The sequence below is a fragment of the Haliaeetus albicilla genome, chromosome 23 (genome assembly GCF_947461875.1).
Source record: "Haliaeetus albicilla chromosome 23, bHalAlb1.1, whole genome shotgun sequence".
Classification (NCBI taxonomy): Eukaryota; Metazoa; Chordata; class Aves; order Accipitriformes; family Accipitridae; genus Haliaeetus; species Haliaeetus albicilla.
This window is the reverse complement of record NC_091505.1, coordinates 17,137,147-17,157,602: the sequence shown is the minus strand read 5'-3', so window position 1 is coordinate 17,157,602 and position 20,456 is coordinate 17,137,147. Positions and strand designations below refer to the sequence as shown.

At 48.7% G+C, this 20,456-nt stretch overlaps 1 protein-coding gene across 2 annotated transcripts in view; it reads left to right on the top strand.

Annotated features, from left to right (window-relative positions):
• Nucleotides 1-20,456, top strand: part of GPC3 (glypican 3) — a 154,178-nt gene that overhangs the window by 117,296 nt on the left and 16,426 nt on the right. For both annotated transcript variants that reach the window (XM_069811408.1, XM_069811409.1), the window contains one exon: nucleotides 9,079-9,232. In XM_069811408.1, coding sequence (XP_069667509.1) covers nucleotides 9,079-9,232 — 154 coding nt within the window. The remainder of the gene's footprint in view (nucleotides 1-9,078; nucleotides 9,233-20,456) is intronic.

Here is a 20,456-nt window from a genome sequence, read left to right as displayed (position 1 = left end):
CCTTGCAGGGTCTGTTTCTGTTTTGAGTACATTCGGTATCGGTGATGAGTTGCACCCCAGCACATCAGCAGTGCCCGTGCTGGAGCCTGGATGTTTCCTCATCCTTGTTTGTAGACCCATCCTAGGAGGCAGGTGCCAATATTGACACTGGAGAAGCTGTGTCCGTGAAGTTAAATTTCTCCTGTTTGGGTTTTAGCAAGCAGCAGCTACATTCTGAATGCAGAGGAGAGCTGTGACCTTGCCCAGGAGCCAGCCCAGCCATCAGCCGTTAATTAGGGATCATGGAGGCTGGAGAGACCCCGTTCCCGGGATTAATTCTGGTCTGGTTTGTCTCAGTTGAATGCCTGTTTAATGTGAAGTGCATAAATACTTGTGGCAGCGGGGCCTGGGGCTCGGGGCTCCCCGCTCCAGCTGGGTGCCTTCCCCAGCAGCACCAGTCCCATCCTGCCTGTGGACCCCGTGCTCTTCTCTCCATGCAGGACAGAGCTGGTGGCTGTCGGGTGGCAGAGGTGGCCATGGCACGCTGGAGGCCACCAAGCCCCCCAGCTCCCAAGGAGCACGTCCAGTGGTTCCCCAGGGAGGGCAGACCGGCTGCTCGCTCCTCCCTAGCTAACAGGTTTGGGGGGGGGTTGGCGTGGAGTCCTCCTCCTCCTGCCTGATTTAAGTCTCTGCTGAAATCAAGGGCTCAGTAATTAGCCCTGCACTGGGGTTGTCTTGTCTGGTAGAAAGTAACTGGTTTACGAGGCAGTTGTTCAGTCCCCTGTGACAGGTCTGTGGAGCTGGGGACCTTCAGCAGAACTGCTTGCCGTTGCTTTTTGGGCTTTCGGTGCCTTGGGGTGAAGCGAATGCAAAAGTAAAGCTCGAAAGAGCAGCCCCCCTGGGAGGGCAGGTTGTCCGCAGGGTGACAGGGGCTGGTGTTCCAGCAGAAACCTCTGTACAAGACAACATTGTGTACAAAAATACATGATATGAGAAGTCCCTCTCCCCTGGGAGCTTTTACGGAAAGAGGGAAGAGGCTGGGACAGAGATTTGCCTCTCATTTGTGTTGCAGAAGGAGAAGGGGGGAAAAAATTCCTTCCGGCACAGTTCTCAGCTCGTTTCCTACCTGGTGCCAAGGACGAGATGTTTGTCTCACAGGCAGCCCCGGCAGACGTCGCTGACAGCCGGAGAGCGGCCACATGTGCCAGAGCCTGAGCCAAGAGGAAATCTCGCAGCCGCTCCGACGCGGGCTGGGCTGAGCTGGGCGGTGAGGAGGCTGCTGCACACCCTGCCTTGGGCACGCTGGTCCCCCTCTGCAGAAACGTGGGGCTTTTTTTAGCCGGTGGCTCAAGGGGGTATGATCCCTACATGTCTTCCTACGTGCTTTTGCATCTAGGGCAACTTTCTTCCAGGCCATCCCCGCTCAGATGCCTGAAGGATGTGATGGTGATGAGGTGGTTGATTGCTCCACCTCTACCCATGTTGTCTTCTTGTTCCTTGTGCTCCGGCTTTGCTTGTTGTCTCATGTTTTATCTTCTGGTGACGTGCGCTTTGGGCCTTCCTGAGTGGTGTTTGGATGGCGGAGCGGGGTTCTGCTCCAACATAACTAAACAAAATATGGAAAATATGGATAATAGAAGTGATGGGTCCTGGCCCATGTAGGCTCCCACACCCCTCCTTCACTCAGTTGCCAACCCCCTGAGGGGTGGCAGCTTGACAAGTGGAGAAATTGGTCCAGGTTCTCCTGTCTAGTGACGCAGAGCGGGTGGAAAGGAGAGGGGAAGGCAGCTGGGGCTGCTGGTAGGAGACTGAGAAACTTTTGGGGGAGGAGGAGCATGGATACAATGCCAGTGAAGAAATGGTGTGGGAAGGGGTCGAGGCAGACAGCCCTTGCAGGTAGCAAGGAAGGGAGCATCTTTGCAGTGCCTTTTCCACCCTCAACAGGCATGGGTGGTTATGTGCCTGGTGGGGACAGCTCTCTTGGTGACTTTCTTTCCTTATTTAATTCTTCTAGGCAGCCTGAAAGCCCAGATGTTCTTGAAATACCAGCTCTTTCCCTGATGCAGGTTTAAAAGTGCACCCACAGTATTAATGTGGCATTCTGCTCCCCTTTATCAAGGTAGAGATTTCCTGGGTTGTGCACCAGATGTCCTCAAGAGATGCTCTAGTGTGAGTAGGACCAGATCTGGAGCAGTTATGGGCCCTATGGCAGAGACTGGGACTGAGGAAATGATGCAGGTCAGCCCAGGCAAAGTGAAGAAGAGCTGGAATGGAGTGTTTGCAGTACATAGCTGCATTCCTACGGCACTTCTAGAAATGTGGTAGCTCGTAGGAGTCTGTCTGATCCTGGCAGGAAAAGGTCCAGGCATACTCCAGCAAGGTGCTGAAGGCATCACCTACTGCCTGGTCCAACCATGTGTTCAATGGTTGGTTTAATGATTGGGTTTTTGGAGTTTGAGGGATGTCTGCCTTTGATCGAGGTGGGTGGCGGTGTGTAGGAGGGGATGCTGAAGGACCAGTGATAGTTTGGTCTCAGAAATGCAAGGGAGGAGAAGGAGCTGTAGCAGCTCACAAAGAGAAAAGCAGCATTTCTCCAGCATTGGCATTGATGCGGGGCTCAGGGGACGAGCCAGAAGCAGACGGGGACTGCCCAGGTCCCCAGCAGGCTGGGCTGGACCTCGCAGCCCTGCTCAGCACCCACACCGTCCTGTTCCTTCCTACTGCCGCACAAAAACAAGCCATAAATAGCTGCGGGGTGGAAGGGGAAGGAACTGGATATAAGGTGAATGAGCTGATCGTAAAGCCTGAGTAATCTCTTTTTCGCATGTGCCCTGTGATGAATGAGCATTTGTTCGGGTGGGGGAAGTGACACCTCCCCTGCCTGCGGGAGAGTGGGCAGGAGCCGGCCCCTCTGCCTGCCGTGGTGCCAGCGAGGGCTTAACCTCTGCATCCGCGGGAGCATCTTCTCCGGGCATCAGCCCGCCATCACCAAACCAGAGCAATTCATAACGGCTTGGCAGCCTCTTCTGCTGCCGAAAGAGATTTACTGTCCGGTGCAGACTCATTTTAATTACTGCCAGCACTTAGGGGTCTTTATCTGTCTTCCTTTACCCATAGGGATGTTGTCAGTTTTGATCGCTAATCTGGAATTAAGCTGATGATCCATAAAGTAGGGCCACACTTTGGCCAATAATTCACTGCTGTCACCAAGTTCTTTGTGCTATCAGGAGAGTGACCGGTAAAACTGATTTACTGGCAGCTGAGAGCATCTCCTCTGGAGCCTGTGAAGGCAGTAAAGGGGGTTCTGCTGCGCCAGTAGACACTGGGTGATGTACGGTAGGAATTTTTCCTGTTCCAGGAGATGGTATTTTGAGTGCTAGAAGTAAAGACTAAAACGTTTTTATGGCTGAAGAGCCACAATATAAACTCAGAGTGGTGGTTCACCCCTTTTGGCACTCATTGCCATGGGCTGGTGTGGAGCCCCAAGAGCTGCACATGGGGAGGGCACCCCAGGGCTGTCCCTTGCCCACCCTGCCCGGAGCAGGCAGGAGGTGCTGCCTGGGGCTTGCGCTGCCGAGTACGGCTTCAGCAGTACAAAACCTGTGACATCTCGAAGCAGGCAGCACGGGGAAGTGCAGAAGTTGCTTTTAGAGCAGCTGATAAAACAGCTGACGTGCCCAACTTGTTTTTCCAAGCACTGAAAATGATTTTTCCAGTTCCAAAGCCTACTTCCACTTTATTAATGTTTGATTAGCGATCGCTCCTTGTTGTGCTGAGCTTGAAATAGGAGTACAATTAGGAACAGGTTTCTTCTCTGCCACATCTGTGCTGCCAAGGTGCATCCAACTGGAAGGGCCGTAAGGAAACCACATTTCGGGTGTCCTCTTGCCAAAATGGGCTTTTCTGTCCGTGGGCTAATGTTGTGGTCAGAAGAACAGCGATGCCCGCCTGGGTGCACATGCGCATGTGTTCGCTCTTGCAAGACAGAAGTACAGATCCTGGTGTTTACAGATATTTTTTAAGTTTTAAATATCCTCATTTTTATATGGTGTTTGGTGCTCAGTGCCAGGGAACATTGAGTTTTTCTGTAATATGCGTTGCATTTTGTTGCCACCCAAGATGGGGAAAGCTCTCTAGAGCTTGGAAAGAAGCGGTGAAAATGGTGCTGGTGATGTTGCATTGAGTTCCTGCTGGTGTACGCTCCTGTGGCACCAAAGCCCCTGTCCACAGAAAGGATAAACCGAATGGAGCTGGGAAATAGGGAAGTGGAGTGGAGGGCACCGGCGAATCTCATGATGAGGGTTGGTTAAATAATAAAGAAAGTATTTGCTAATAAAAGATAATTTCTTCCATGCTACTTCCAGGGCTAATAAGCAGAGGAAGTGGAGAGAATCGATTCTCCTGTTGCATGCTTGTGTATGATCAGGCCACAAAATTCAAAACACATGAGTTTTCAAAAAGTCCACAACTTCAGCCTTTTAAAATGGGTTCCTTTCCCCGCTTCTTGCTTGTGATCAGATAATGACCTTCGTAAGCAAAACAACCCCAGCTGTATTTCATAATGGGAATATACTTCTGTACATTGTAATGAGCTGTTAACAGGGAACAGTATCGTGTGAAAATCTGCACGTTTCCCATGATGCTGCCCTGATTTAAAAGCCACCCATAAATTATTCATTATTGCAGATTTCAAGGCTGGGATTGGCCATAAGATCTAGCTTTTCTCCCCCCAAAACAATGTTTTCAGCAGGCTGGAATTTAAAATAGAAAAACCTGACCTGTTGGGAATCTCGGGAGTTGTGTGGGAAGTACAGCGGCATCTGTGTCGGATACCCAAAAGTGTGTGGCTGGAGCGGGCGGCTTGCGTGATGCAAGGGGAAATAGCACCTTTGCTTCTCCAAAACTCTTTCTTACCGAGGTTCCTGAAGAAAGGCATCCCAAGTTTTGCAGGCAGTCATGAGTCGATGGGTTTGGTTGAGTTTTGAGAGGTTTCTAGCAGAGCCAGGGGCTGGTTTTCGCTACTGGGTTGAGTTCCCAGGTCCCCTTCATGATGCCAAGCAGCACATGGACACACGGCTGGGGATCCAGAGGAGTTTCTGCACTAAGGCACTTTTTCTGCTGGATGTGAATACTTGATTATTAAGCGTATATTACAATTCTGAATATTATTTTAGCTGCAAGTTCAGTCTCCGTCCTCTCCAGCTTTTTAGGTTTGATCGTATTCCAGAGGCTTACTAAAAACATGCGAAGAATTTCAGCAAAACTCTATGGAACACTTTTATTAAATTCTTTCAGTCATGCAAGCTAAATTAAATGACAGCTCTGTCCACCAAAAGATTACAAATATCAATCAGACTTCTCCCCTAAACTCATGAAGGAATTAAATGTTTTTCTAAAAGTCTTCTATTCCCCTTAATAATCTGTTTGGCTGTTCTCTTTACTTTACATATTTTTGAAGTATGTTGAAAGGGATGATTTCTGCCCTAAAGGAGCACAGTGCTTGTAGCTCACAGCCGATATTTTATCTGAATTTGTGGGCACCATTTTGGGTATTGCTCAAATTGGTATTTGCAATACCACGGGCGTAGTTTCCAAAAGGAGAAAACAGCTATTAAACTACAGTCCAAGAAACACAATGCTGATTTCTTCTCGGAGACGAAAGATTAATGATAAAAAGTATGTTGCAGCTCTCACTGTTTATGTTAAAATTGGAAAAACAAGACCAGGTGGCTCAGTGGGCTGGTGGGATGGTGAGCTCTGAGTAAAGTGGTTGTAAAGAATGAGGAGTTATAAAGATTTCAACATACGGTGGCCCATCCAAATCCAGCTGAGTCATTACCCCACATTGCTGCATCTGTTTTTGTCTGGTCACTGTACGGTTATGAATAATTGTGTAAAGCACGCTGGGATGCCCTGGGGAGCTTTCCTTGCAGAAAGGCTCGGTGCACCCTTCCCATCTGGCTTGTTTCTTAAGCTGTAGGGAGACCACAGGACAAGCCGAGCAACAAAGATGTATATGGAGACCAGCTGGGGCTGGCCGGCGTCCCTCGTGCCGGTGCCCCGGCGGCTGATGCGGCCGCGGAGGTACCGCGGCGCTGCCCTCCCTACCCGTCTGGAGGGTCGTGGTTTAAAAGGGATGGGATTGGAAATAAAACTGATGCACGTCTGAGCCGGTGGAGCTTGTAGTCAGGAGCAAAGGCTGTGGCCCCCGTGTGTTTCCTGGCATGGTGGTCTTTTCCAACCTAAATGATTCTGTGGTGGTTGTGCAGATGGGAGGCGAACGCCCTGCAGACACCTCGGAGATGCGTGTGTGCGCGTGGACTCCCACAATTAGTGCTCTAGTTTACATCGGGTACATTATAGTGTATTTTTGCCATTATGGTTTAGCAAAGAAGAGTACATACGACTGTAAACTCTTACAGCTGGACGGATTGTGATTAAGTTAAAGCTATCTCACTGTTACATGCTACTTTAGTGATCACCAGACTATATATTTTCCTGCCTCTTACCATAGGCTTTAAACCACAGGACATGAATAAACTGTAATGTTAGGGTACAGTCAGCTCCGCCTGCTATTTAAGGATGGGGAATCTATGTTCAGTCCACCAAATATAATTTCATGAAGCGTGCAGACCATTGGGGAGGTTGTGTAATGGTTGATGAGTGGGACTGTGGCTGCTGCTCTGGCTGAAGCTGAGGCATCCGACAGCATTCCCGGGTCAGGATGTGCCCGTGGAGCGGGGTGGGATTTCCACCCCACACCAGGTCTCCTGCTGACGGTGACAGTCGGCTTTGTGTCGTGGGCTTCATTTCTCCTAGAGCCAGCTGCGAAATTTGACGCATTGAACCTCTGTGTGGTTCTCGGCAGCCGGGGAGCGCGTGACTGAGGATGGAACTTTGGTCCTGGAAAAGGAAGGAGCAACGTGGCGCAGGGATGTCACGTTCACTCAATCCAAAGTCGGGGCCTGTGCGGCGTTTCTCAGAAAGTCCCTGTTTTGTTGTGGCTACGAAGGCGGAGAAATTAAGCTGCTAATTTGTGGCATGCCAAGAAAAAAGTAGTAATACAAGAAATGCTCAGTAATTTTAATGTTTGAAAACACACAATTGAAAAATCCTGATTTTCCTTTGCCCCCCGCTGAGCTTATTAAATCTGAAAATATCCCAAAGCTTAATTCGCTCTGCCAGAAAGTTCCTCTGCTGTTTCGGGTAAGTGATGAAAGTTGTGCCGCTGAGCTGCGCGGTGGGGTCCCGGCTGGCTTGCTCCATGCCTTGGATGCAGAGCAGCGAGCGTCCTGCCGCTGGGCAGTTGCGGTCCCCTTCCACCATTATGGGCTTGGTTTTTTAGCAATGGTGCACTGGGGCAAGGGGTCCAAACTGGTGCATGTTGAAATTAGCTGCTATGCGTGGGAGACTCTCATTCCACCTCAAGCTGATAATACAGTGTGCTGAGGACTGCTGTTAGCTGCGGGCTTCATTTTGAGGAGAGATATACAAGTGATGGTGTAAAGGCTTGAGCAGTCGGCGTGTTCGGTTCCTGTGTGAGGTCTTCCCTGTGCTACCCCCAGCGCTGCATTTGCCTTTTTGTTTGTTTGTTTGTTGTTACGCCATATTCTGGGAAAGGCGTGTATATGTCTAAATAAAATGCGGTTCCTGAAAAGTGAACTTAAGCAGTCTGAGCCAAAGCCTGTTGAAGGCCATTGAAACGCATCCCCTGAGTTTTGGGGAGATGAGCTGCGTTTTGCTTCCTACCATGGATGCAGGACCCAGCACGGCTGTCACACTGGGCGGACTTTTCTGCGTTGTTTAATGCAGCCGGGGAACCCAAAGGGGTCTCACATCGAGCCATTTGTTTTTCATTACGTTATGCTCCTCTAATATAAACACTAAGGTATGTGGACATTGCCGTGGACAGAGCGAGCCAGATGCTGAAAGCATTCCTCCGAGGCTGTATAAACTTCAGCAGCTAAATATTTTAGAAACTGTTTTCTAAGGCTAGCTTAATAGTTTAAAAATATAACCTAGATTCCAGATATTAAAAAATGCCTTGAAAGGCATGCATATTGCTGCAATAGATGGAACTAACTAAACCCGTGAAGTATGCCGAAAGCTCCCATTTTGCAATATCTTCTCTGTTACTTATCCTTTTCATTATTTTTTTTTTTAGGGCTGAGATTAAATTCAAGAAGGCTTTTAACAGCAGAGTGGTAGTGATAGAAATTTTCAGCATATATTAACCAGCTGACTCACACTTTTTCAAAGTGGATCTGATGAAATAGCTGGCTGCTTTCAGCAACAGCAAAATCGGGAAAGTCAGCGGGAAGAGGAAACCAATAGCTTAAAATGCGTCTAATCCCTCCGTGTGCTGTGAAGGGGCAGCGTGGGGAGCTCCCACCCGTGTTTGGAAAGCAGTCCTGACCCGTGCTCAGTGGAGGTGTTCGGGTCCCCGTGTCTGGGATGTGCAACCTGTCACCGTTACTTAGGACTCAGCTTTAAAAGGTCTTTTAAAAGATCCTTGCGTTTTGTCGCTTGGCTATCCCAAAACTTCAGCTAGCATCCTCTGCAATTCAAGAGTGAGGAATGAGATTTTTAGGTTATTTTTGTGGGGCGCCGTAAGGACCTGAGAGATCTGCCGTTTCCTTTCACATGTGTTACTTCTCAGATGGGAGGTAGTCCCTGAAAGCAGTGAGAATCCCCAAACAGAGTTTCCTCTTGCTGCTGTTTTTTGCCCCATCTGGCCTAACTCTGGACACGTAGCTGCCGCCTGAGCCTGGGTGGCACTGGGGTCTCGCAGGGCTGGTAGACGTGCTCCAGCTCGTGTGATGCTCGCTGGGGAGAAGCCAAAGGGCAGAGTTACTCAGTGTGGTTTTTCCTCCTCCTTTTGTTTCTTCGGTTGAGGTTTTGTGTGCAGCTTTGTCCATGAATGAACCTGAGCTCGTCAGTGCTTTGGCATGAGGAGCGCGACAGGGTCCTGTCCCACTGTCCAGGCTCCTCTGAGCCCCGTCCCCCTCTTGTCACCCCGTCCCCCTGCGAGCGCGGGATGATGCGGTAGGCAGGGTGGAGGGAAGCTGTTGAATGACTGTGGCACCTCATGCCTTTCAGCTGCTCAAAGGGATGGCTCCGCTCCACCGAAAAGCTCCAGGCAAAACCCCGGAGGAGGAGGAGGAGAGCGGAGACTGCGACGATGAAGATGACTGCGGCGGAGGCTCCGGCGACGGAGAGCTGCGAGTGAGGAACCAGCTCCGGTTCTTAGCAGGTGATGGGGCCGGTGGTCCTGCAGCGGCTGCCCCTCTGGGGGTTGTCGGTCTTGGTGATGGCGCGGGGAGCTGCTCTCTGGGGTCTGCTCGGGTCCGCTCGCCGCAGGCACCGCCGATGCTCAGAGGCTGTTCGTGCTCAGCGTCGTGCTGGCTGGCCTCGGTGCCAGCAGGGACGGCAGCTGGAGAAGTAACGCCGCTGCTTTTCCAGGTCGGTTTTGCAGGGGTGTGTTGAGGGCAACCCGTGGGAGGGGATTCGAGACAGGTTGCAAACCTGCTGTAAGTCCCAGAGTCACCCTCTTCTCTCCTTCCCACTGCTGCCCACGGTCATGAGCCTTTCTGCTTTCTAGAGGACATCAGAAAGTCGGTAAGGATTGTTCGACTGCACCAAACGATGGTTATTTCTGACCTAGGGTTTAGAGCCCCATGGTCATTTTTTTACAGATAACTCAGGCTCATTTTTCAGAAGTGATTTAGGTACTCAGGAGCCTAAAACTGCATTGCTTGCCAGTACGTGTCATGTCTTTGGTTACTTTGAAAACAGCCATGAGGCACTCCTAGTGCTTCGAGGCTACGTTGTTAGTAAGGTAGTGCCTGGTCACTCATCGGGAGGAGAAAGCAAAGGACCGGTTGTGACTTGGGCAGTCACAAATGCCGTCGGCGTGTGCCTTCTCCCCGACCCACTAACCACTGTCATCCTGCTCCTGGCTCTGTGGAGCTCAGCAGCATCATCTGTTTTGCTCGCCTGAGCAAGATAGCGGTGCCTGTTGGACGTGGGTTTGCGGGCTGGAGGCTTGGCCCAATTAATGCTGGTCGCAGTGCTACGCGGTGCTGTTTGAGAGACCAGACAACTGAACCTGGATAAAATCAGCTTTACAGCTTTGAAGTTTAAGAGGCAAATTTGGACTCTTAAACGAAGCACAGATGTTTATAAATTCCCTTCCATTGGTCTGGGATAATTAAAATATCCTTAATGAAGTGAGAGCTGAAATATTAAATGCCAGCTTCATATCAAACATTATTGACACATTATGTAAAATATATAAAATACATATATTCAAATATTGTGTAAGGGAAAGAAAAGACTTTTTAAGTCATCCAATCCAAGTCCGAAAGAGAAATACAGAATTCGGAGAAGGATAAAATGTACTTTATTTCATCCAGGAACTAAATATCAAAGTGTACGTTAAAGAAGTACAGGTGATCCACATCGTCCTGAGTCGAGAGCAGAGATACGTGTTTCATTTTCCGTGATCTTTGTGTCACACCTTTGTGCTATTTTTAATGTGTTTCTAATTTCCTCTTATAGCCTTCCCAATAATATCATCAGTGATCTCTGAAGTTGGGTATATAAGCCTTTCTACCTTTCTCTGCCTCTAGTCTAGTTTAATCTCTGTATCGATCTCCCTGACAACCTGCCTGTCTAGCAATTTAGACCTCTCTTGTCACTGCAGTATGTGAACATGTAATAGGAAAAGAGGACTTGTCCTCCCGGTGCTACTCTGCTGGAGGATGTTTGCTGCTGCCTTTGCTACAGGATGGGTAAATATTAACTTTAAAGCAGCAGTGGCTTTGGGGCATTGTGTTCCTGGCAGGTTAAGTCTTTCAAGTTGTTGAGAGCGTGAGGTTTGTCTAACGCAGCTTTTAGGCACTGACTAGCCTCAGAGGACACGAGCTGTGCCATCAGGGTGGTCAGGGAGACTTTCTGCTTCTTCCTCACTCGCCCATGCCGTAATACTCTTTTTTTCATGTTTTGCTTTAGAGCAGAAAGGCGAAGCTGATCTGACAGTGACAGAATCCTATTTGGTTGGTATTGGATAGAAACTGTGACTCTGTTCAAGTTTTATGTTGGAAACAAGCCCAGGCAAAGTTGCTGATGGTGTGGAAATACTCACTTTCAACATTTTTGAGAATGATATTTCTTTTTACTTTGAAAGGGTATTTTTCAATTAATTTTTTTTTCCATCATATCACATGTCCATAGCACGAAATAAAAGGGACCAGAAACCGTTTCACATTCCCCTCTCCCCTTTCCACAAATTCTAAATTTTAGGTTAGCATGCTGATTTGAAATGATGCCAGGCTTTGAAATCTGGAAATAGTTTACAAAATGAACTTTTACATTTAGTGTGGCTTTATCTCTCTCCTTCCCAAGGTGGTTACCCCATAGTAGAGGCAGAAAGGACCGGGAGCGGCTGGGGTTGAGTTACTGACTCCCAGGTTTTACCCCGTGATGGATGCTCTGCAGTGTTAAGGCAGGAACACGGCTGGATGGCTGGGGGGGGTCTGTGTCATAGCGCAGTGGTCAAACCCCAAAACCCGCTTTGAGCGTGTTTGACCGCCTCTGCCAACCCTTGGAGGTTTGCAGTCTGGGAATGCAGTTTGGGTGCTTTACTTTCCTTTTCTCAGAGGCTTTGCTCAGCTCAGGAGGAAATTTCTTTGGCCCCGTGATAGCAGCAGAGATTTCCTCCCTTGCGAAGGGTTACCCAAGCCTCGCAGATGGACTTGGCGATGCCTTGGGGAAGAGGAGAGGTGGGTGCCTTGGGCTAGCATGAATTTGGCCATCGGTTGAGTGAAAGCATTGGCAGAGTTCGCCACCTCCGAGGTCTTTGCATCTCTTGGATGCAGCGGGAGTTTCTCCTGCTCCCCGGTGTGGGTGCCGCTGATCCTGCTGGCTAACTGCAAACAGCTGCTTGGTCCTGGCCTCGCCGAGATGTCCCCTCAGAAGGCCTTGAAAATGTAGAGATGAAAAAAGAGCAAAAGGAAAAAAAAAAAAGTCAGTCTCGAATACAGACTAGTTTTGATTTATCACCTGTTGTATAAAATGTAACCTTTGTTTCCTATTTATAATGAGCCTGTAATAACTGGACAGTCAACTTAAACTTTAATGATTTAAACATACTTGTAAACTGTCAAGTCAAAAGTTTGTGAGTGACTATAAACATATGTTGGTGAGCCCTATATGCTAATAAATTCATTATTATGTTGCCCCAGTGGGAAACACAGAGATGGCAGGCTTTTTTTTATGATAGGTCTTTTATTGTTTGTCACATCTGCAACACATTAAGGATTTTGAAGGCAGATAATGTTTACAATAAGGGGGAGGACTGAAAACCTCCCAGCTCAGAGACGAGCGCATCCTGTTTGTCAATGGAGTAACCGTGGAGCCGGCACCCTGGCCGTGCAGCTCTAAAAATAGAGCTGCGTACATACACACACATATATTTATGCCACACCAATGGCAAATCATGCCTGCGAATAAATTATAGTATTTTCCCCCAAATTACGAGCCAGTGCAAATGTCTTCCAGGCTCTACGACACAAACATGTGCTCACACCCCGCTGGGATCGGCCGTCCTGCATCAGGCACCCAAAGCAAACAGAGCCTGGGGTGGCTGGCGCTTCACTGCCGCTCCAGACAGCCACCCACTAATTAGCTCACCTCCGGCGTTCTCACTCGAGATGCCACTTATAACCGACAAGCTCGTTGCCAGGAAGCCTGAAAATAAAACATGGGTGCTGGAGAGGCTCCTGCGCCGGGCGGGCGGCTTTAGCAGGCGCTGGGGGAGAGGAGGTGCAGGCTTTTTGGGGGGTTTGCAAAGGTGGTGTGGTCTAGCTCACCTGTACAGGGATGCTGTGCCCCTGGGCATCTCACAAGCTTTGCTGGGAGGAAAAAATCCCTTTTAAGGGGCTGGAGCATCACCCAGGGAATGTTCTGAGCAATCCAGTAACCAGGGAGGGGGGAGGACAAGGGGGGAAGATTTACCCTTCCAAAATATCTGTGTTAGGCAGTAACAAAAGTTGTCTTGGGAACAGATGGATTTGGCAGAATTAAATAGAAATAGTTTGTCCTGGGAAGGGAAGTTGGCCTCATCCCATGAGATATGTAAGGATAGATGTGTGCAATAAAGATATATAAAGATGGCTCTGCAAGTTTGTGTGTGTAAAACAGCTCCCCTGCCTGGCTGTTCCTGCTGCATAACCTGCACTTAGTTTTGCCTTTCTGTTCTCCCTTGGTTATTTCTAAAGGGGAGAGGGAGTTTGTAGTTCGAGCCCTTGGGGAAGCCGCGAATTTTCCTGCACCCTGCCCGTTTGCTGCTCCGGCTGCCGCCACGTGCTGCCAGACCGGCCGGGTGGGCTGGTCCTCTGGGTGGGTTTCCAGCAATCCGCGCTGTACCCAGGCACTGGATGAAAGTCAAGATCAGCACAGTGTGTCCCTTGATTTACCCAGATCTGTAACTCTTTAATAGCTTCTGGCTTGCTTTTCCACTGATTTATCCTCTCGGCAGGGTTCTTTTGAGTGCTCCCATCAAATTGCAGGCTTGAACATCGCCTCTGGACTGGCCAAGCATGGTCTCTTCTTGGGTGGAAAAGCCATTTGTTGGTAACCCCTTCATACATGCTACAAAGGCGTTGTTGCTTCCAAACAGGAATGTAGGCACGTCGCAGAGCAGGTGATGTCTCCGGCAGCCACCTTCCCAGAGAGAAGGGGCTGCCGTGTTCGTGTGGCCATGCCCTGCATGGGCACGGAGCAGGACCCCTGTGTTTTCTGCCTCTCACTGCGTTTTTGGAAGCTGCTCTGAACCCCCGTGAGTTGCAGCTCTCATCCTATTCTGCTTTTAAACATCTCCAAATGTCCCAGTAAACCATTCCACATTTTAGAGGTCTCAGTGCTGAGATGCCATTCCTACAGCTCAGCCTTTGGTCACCTTCCTCTTGTCACCCCATTTTCTCCCAGGTTTATTTCTGGAGGTGCCATCAATCCGAGCTCCTTCCACTCCCGCCGCTGTGGCAGGGAACTGGAGATGCTGCTGCTCCAATGACACGTGAATTGTTTTTTCATGGGGAGCAAATGGGTACGGGTGGGTTTCTCTGCCGAGGCAGCGGCTGTGAATGGCAGGCCAGGCAGGGTCGCTTTGGGTACAGCCCTCCTGGTTTCTGCAGCCCAATCCTGCAGGAAAGTTTCCTTAGAAGTGAGTATTCGTGCTGGAAAAGTGGACGCTCCCAACCTGGGAGGAGCGATCAGAGTCTGCCGGTGCTCGCTCCGTGCATGTGCTGGGAGACAGACCAACAGTAGTTAAAATATTTACAAGATCGTGTCTTCCCATCCTTTATTATGGTGATCGCTTCTCTGCAAATGCCTTCAGGGTGCCCGCATCTGAGCAGCTCGTATCTGCTGATACTGCTCTGCTCCATTTAGTGCTGGGTCTTGGGATGTTCATCTGTCTGCCGTTTTCAAATACCTGATTGACTTTTAAAATACTCCTTCTGCAGGTGGAAAATGTCCCTATCTGTGTGGATTTTGCTGACAGCGTGGGGTCACGTGGCTGTTGTGCCTTCCCGCTGTACAGCCTGCAGGCTTGAATTGTCCTGCTGAAAAATATCATGGGTACAATATCAATATTTATTGTACGTGTCTTCGCTCAGCCTTCCACAGAGGTGCCCTGTCCTTGGCCCACGCAGCGGGGTGAGCCGTGTCGGTTTGACGCAGCGTCCTTCTGCTGTTTTTTTCTATTCTGCTAAAAGCTTTAGGACTTTTAACTATAATTTTTGTAGCAGCAACTTTTTTTTTTTTTTTTTTTTTTTCCAAAGAGGGTGCTGTTGAATGCTCGGCTGAAGCAAGGGTAGCAGAAGCATACTGTTTTACAAGACATTCATCCTATCCCAGGGCAAGAAAATGACAAGGCCAAATGTCAGCTAGATTATCCTGATGGGAGAGCTGGAATCATACCAACTAAAACAGTGCAATAGCTTGATTATTGCTTTTCTATTTCAAGTGTTTGTGTTTGTTGAAATTTCTCCTTTTAACAAAGATTTGGTTGGAAGTCAAGAATTCTTTGTCACTGTCCAAACACAAGCTAGAAGATGGAGAGGGAGTCACACGTAGCAGTTGGCTGAAGCTCTTAATTGAGTGGCAAGTTCATTAATTCACTTTTGACGTCAGCAAAAATGATTTTTTTTTATTGACAGACTGGGAAAATTATTGGTGACTTTCAGACATGGGTTCATTTATAGCATCCTTCAGCTGGCTGTTTGTGCTGCTGTGACTCTTCCAGGCCTCACATAATGTATACATTTTGAAGGGTTCTTGTAACTTTTGTGTTGTGATTTCCTTCAAAGAAACAGTAAGGCCACAACTGAAGAACTAGAAATTAATCTCTCAGAATAAGTTTGCACTTTGAGAAAAGCTACATATATGCAAAAACATCTATGAAATCAGCAAGTAAATCAGCTGGATATATTAATCCCATGCTTCTATTTTTCTGGTTTCAATTTTTCTTCAATTTTTATTTTTTTTTTTTTACTTTTACAGGTTGCAGATCCAAGTCCATCTGAGCAATTTATATCTGGTATTTTTAGGACCTGACTTCCACTGCCTCGGTCCATTCTGACCCAAAGCAAAGAATGATGTAGTAGTTTTTTTAAAGCCAGATCAGTAGAGGACATGTAAATCCCTGATATCCTCGTATCCATAAATCACATGTATCACATTCCCAATGTGAGCAGACGTTGGCCTAAATTCTTCTTTTGGAAGCCCACATCAGTGCAGATGAGGCTGGTTCTTGGGCTCAGTGTAAGGTGACTGGGTGAGGTTGAAGGGTTGGAGACACACTGAAGGTCAGATGAGATGATATTTCTACTCTTATAGGCACCAATGCACAAAAGTCTTTGAAAATCTATGATTTCTTGTCCGTCCCAGATGTTTATAATGCCAGTCTGCTGGCAAGAGGTTTACCTTCCAGTCGGATTGCAAGTTTGAATAAGTTTGTGTTATGCCAGAGCATCTAAGGAGATACTTTTCAACAGTGTAATTTGGGAGCTAATGTATCTTTAAATTGTTACAAAGTGCAGCATTTTACATGACTGAACACATCAAAACAATTTCAAGTATGCAAAAATCTGCCCAGTTGCAATAGTGATAGTCATACTTATCTTTAAAGGATGATGAATCTGTTTTTCTGTGGCTGAAAACACATGAATTCTTCCCAAGCTGGGAAACACAATTCCTGACTCGGATACAAACTTGCTTTTCTTTTTGTGCTGTTTTTCGTTGTGGAGAGACAAAATAGTTTAACTGGATTTCTTTTTAAGGGACAACAATAAAGAAATATTTCAGACAGAAGCAGACCAGGTGCTACTTGCTAATGGACCGACAAGATAACCTTACGCTGATAGTCAGGGCTTCCTATCTGCGCAGTTTGTCATACAAAGAGAGGTTTGTCTGCCAGCCTGATAACAATATAACGTGTTGATTGACTTTTCACGTAGGAGAGGGTGCCCCTTTCATGAGTGGCTTGGCTTTTACTAATGCCTTACTGCAGGTAAGCTGATAAGAGCGATTACGGGGATGTAATAAGCGAGGCTGTAGGGCGCAGCCCTGCTCGGTGTTGTGGGAAAGGACGCTGGCCCTGGAGCGTGTCCCAGCCGTGCTGGCCGATGCGTGTGCCCAGCACTTGTGTTGGTGTGCCAGCACTCAGCTGTAAAACATCATGGGGAGGTCCTCTGGGCACGGGGCTGGACCGTTCCTCTCTTGCCCCATGGCTGCTGTGGCTGCTGGTCTCAGAAAATGGGGGATGCGCACTGCAGAGGGAAGGGCTGCCTTCTCTCCTGGTAGCATTTCCACTCCTCTGTGGTCCAGGACAGGCTGGTCCAGTTGAGATCCCTTCTCTGTGGGCTGCTGGATCGGCGTACCTCACTGCGTTGTCTTTAGCCCTGATGCAGAGCATAGACAGGTGGGTGCTGAGTGCCCGTATTAGCTCTTGGTCCTTGGGATTGTGCTGCAGTTTGTCATATCTGCTTATACTTCAGGTGTCTTTGACCACCTGGGCACTACTGAAGGGTAGCAGACACGGGACAGCACTATAGCTGAGCTACTGCTCGGTGGTACTGCTCAGAAACCACAGCCACCAGCTGAACACAAGGCTGGGCTCAGCAAGACTGGGATTCTTTGGTGCACACCGCCATGGTGCTGGGGATTTGGCTGTGGGCAACGGCAAGGATCGAACAGGAGGAACATCACACAGTGGGGACACCCAAAGGTTACATGCAGTCAAAGACACAAGAAGACGAATTCATGGAACTAAGGTCCGTCAAGGACTATTAAACACAGCTTGGCTCGGGATGAGCTTGACATGTGTCTGCCCAGAAAGTGTCTTGGGGAAACACAACTATGTGAATAACTGGAGACACAATTAACATTGGGCCAGGTGGCCCTGTCTCATTGAAAATGTCTAGGAGAGGGTCCTGGGCTCTCAGCTGTGGCTGCTGCATTGCTGGCCATCATCTTGCCCTGAGGGAGGTGTCCAGGAGAACAGATGATGTTTCAGGGGGACCATGGAAGCCACCACTTACTGGAAAACTTTTGAGTACAGCTTTCAGACCACTCTTCAGCCCTAAAGGGAAGAAGGTGGGAAATGCTGAAATTCTCCAGACTGCCTTAAAACCCCTGATGTCTCGGTTCCCCTCTTCAAATTTGAACAAATGTGTTTGTTTTTACATAGGATATTGGAGCAATGACCTAGCAGTGCAAGTTGCAGCATCGCATTATGGCAGCAACCGAAGGCTCTGGGGACGTGGTGTTTACTTAGATGTGGTTGAGCGAGAGCCTACACAGCGGCAATCTCCTTACCTGGGATCTGACAGGTTCCTACTTGCTGCAGACGGGAGCATCACATTCTTGAAAATTAGTTTTTACATCTTTCCATAAATATAAGTGTATGTATCTATGAACTAATCAAGCCTGACTAAATGAAGCTGTGAGTTAAATATCTGGAAGACGTCTGGATCTTTCCAAACAGCAGTGCTCCCTGGAAAGTCATGGGTTGTAGCCCAGGTGGAGGAAAAGGCATTGCCCAAGATGAAGCTCTCAAAATGAGATCAATGGAGATACAGTGCTGGATTCGTGCACGGGCCTGATCCTGGAGCCCTGGCACTGGTGGTTGATGGTCTCCAGCAGATGGAAACACAGACCTGCCCAGGAAGCAGCCTGTCTTTTTAGTCCTTGCCAAAAAGATATCAGAAACAGGGAGAAGGATGCTCCTCCAGAGAAATCTCTGAGGACTCAGCATTTTTAATCCACATTTCTTTTTCTCTTCTCCCCACCCCTTGCTTTGTGAATGAAAATAGAGCGCGTTTGGGTCTGGCCTGCAAATCACTCATCGGTCGGTGTATTACCAGGACACGACCGCTTACTGAGTCAGCACCGCTCTGGGCGCTGCAGGAGCGGGGGTTCATCATCCGTCAGGCAGAAGCTCTCTCCGACTGTTGTGCGTTAGTCCCGACCCGTGCGCGCGCATCTGCCGGGGCTGACACCAGGAGTAACATGAACTGAACCAGGTGTGTCCATCCGAGCGCTGGCTCCCCCGATTCCCAGCAGATCCCCGACCCTTCGCATGGCTGGGATGGATGAGCTGTGAACTGGAGGAGAGATGTCCTCCTACCCGCGCGGTGGCTGCGCTCTGCCTTTGCCATCCATCCCCGGCCCCAGGGGTTTTGCGGCTCTAAGGAGAGCCCAGATGGCTTTCTTCCATATCAACAAACTTCAGGCAGCGCAAGTGCTTCTGAAGTTCTCCGGACTTGCCAGCTTTTCTGGGTCTATGGTGCATCTTACTTGGGGCAAAAGTGGCTTGACCCCCAAATTTAATTTCTCCCCATGTTGCTTTTAGGGCAGGTTGGAAACTTTCTGATGGGAAAACTTTGTGCTGGAAAATGCCTCTCTTCTGGAACTGGGATGCAATGAAACATGCTGGGGTTTTGGATGGGATTTTTTTGTTTTGGAAATAAATTGAAACATTTTCCTCTGCTCCTGCAGCAGGGAAATGCAGCAACAGCCTGCTTGCCCATACTGCAAGGTAATGCTGTCAGCTTTCACTCCAGAGCGGCTTCTTGTCTAAAAGTCTGCCTGAGATTATGTTTTTAATTATACCACAGAAAAAAATGAAATCCAAATGAATTGATTGAACTTCATTGGAGTGGTGTGTCAACTTGCCTTTTTTTTTTTTTTTTTAAACAACAGAAAATTTGGACGTGTTTTGCCTTTGTTCTGCTTTGGAGCAGTAGCACGTTTCCCCTTTTCTATGGGAATGGGAATCTGGCATTTTGACCAGCTTCTGTAGTTTCAGAAAATGTCTTCAATGATATTTGGGGCTCTTGACAACATCTTGCTGTCTGTTCCTGCTTTTTGTTCGCTCCTTGCTTCCCACGGGACCTGGGATGATGCTCTGCCCTTCCCTCCCACAGGAGGCTGTGTCTGTGCCCAGCACAGATTTTGGATGCAAACCCAGTAACACCTTTCCTTTCCTGTACCTTCCTTCCTTCCTTTCTGCGTATCCCATCTCCGAGCAGCCGGGGGCTGGTGCCCGAAGCACCACCTTGGGGCTGACTCTTTGCTGGATGCTGAAGGACCCTGCGCACTGCTGTGTGCTGGGATGCTGCTGCGTCCCTTGGCTGGCTGCTCCCTTGGTGGTTATATGCCATGATGTGTGAGGACGTATGTATTGTGGTGGCAGGTACTGCTCGCTGCTGTGGGACCTCGCTGGCTGCGTCAGGTTTGGCAGCTGGACAGACTGCCAGGGCATCTGTCACCTCCAGTGCAGGAGTCCCGGCAGGATTTCTAAAATGTAAATTACAACTGCAATGTGATACACATCCTTTTTCTCCCTTTTTTTTCCCCCGTTCCTTCCTGTTTTAATTCAGTGTCTTGAGTCTCTGTAAAATTGTTGGACTCGAAGCTGTTTTGGAGTTGCTTGTGTCCCATGGATACTGGAGTCAGTCTTCCTGCATGGGGAGGCAGACATCTGCTGCAGCCTGTTTTCAGACTTTTTTGTGTTAGGCAGACTGCAGTTGGCAGGTGGGAGCCGGTGGTTATTATCAGAGTCTGAGTAATATCCTCTGCCTCCCTGATAACTCTCTGCCGGCTGCTTTGCAGCTTCAGTACATTTGCTCATAGTCTTCTGGATCTGTATAGATCATTCCAGTAAAAACTAAATAAAAAAAAAGTTGTGTGCTCCCCAAAGTCATCGCAGAACACAGCCTGCAGTATCTCTTCCTCTTCTCTTGTCCACATAAATCATCTGCTAAGGCAAGCACAGAGAATGTGAAAGAATGCGTTTATACCCGAAACGCTTTCCTCTCTCCTTCCCTCAAAGGGCAAACTTCCCCGCTTGTGTTCCAGTGTCTGTTGACGGGGACCATCTGATGTGCTGTCGCCTTCCATTTCCCTTCCTG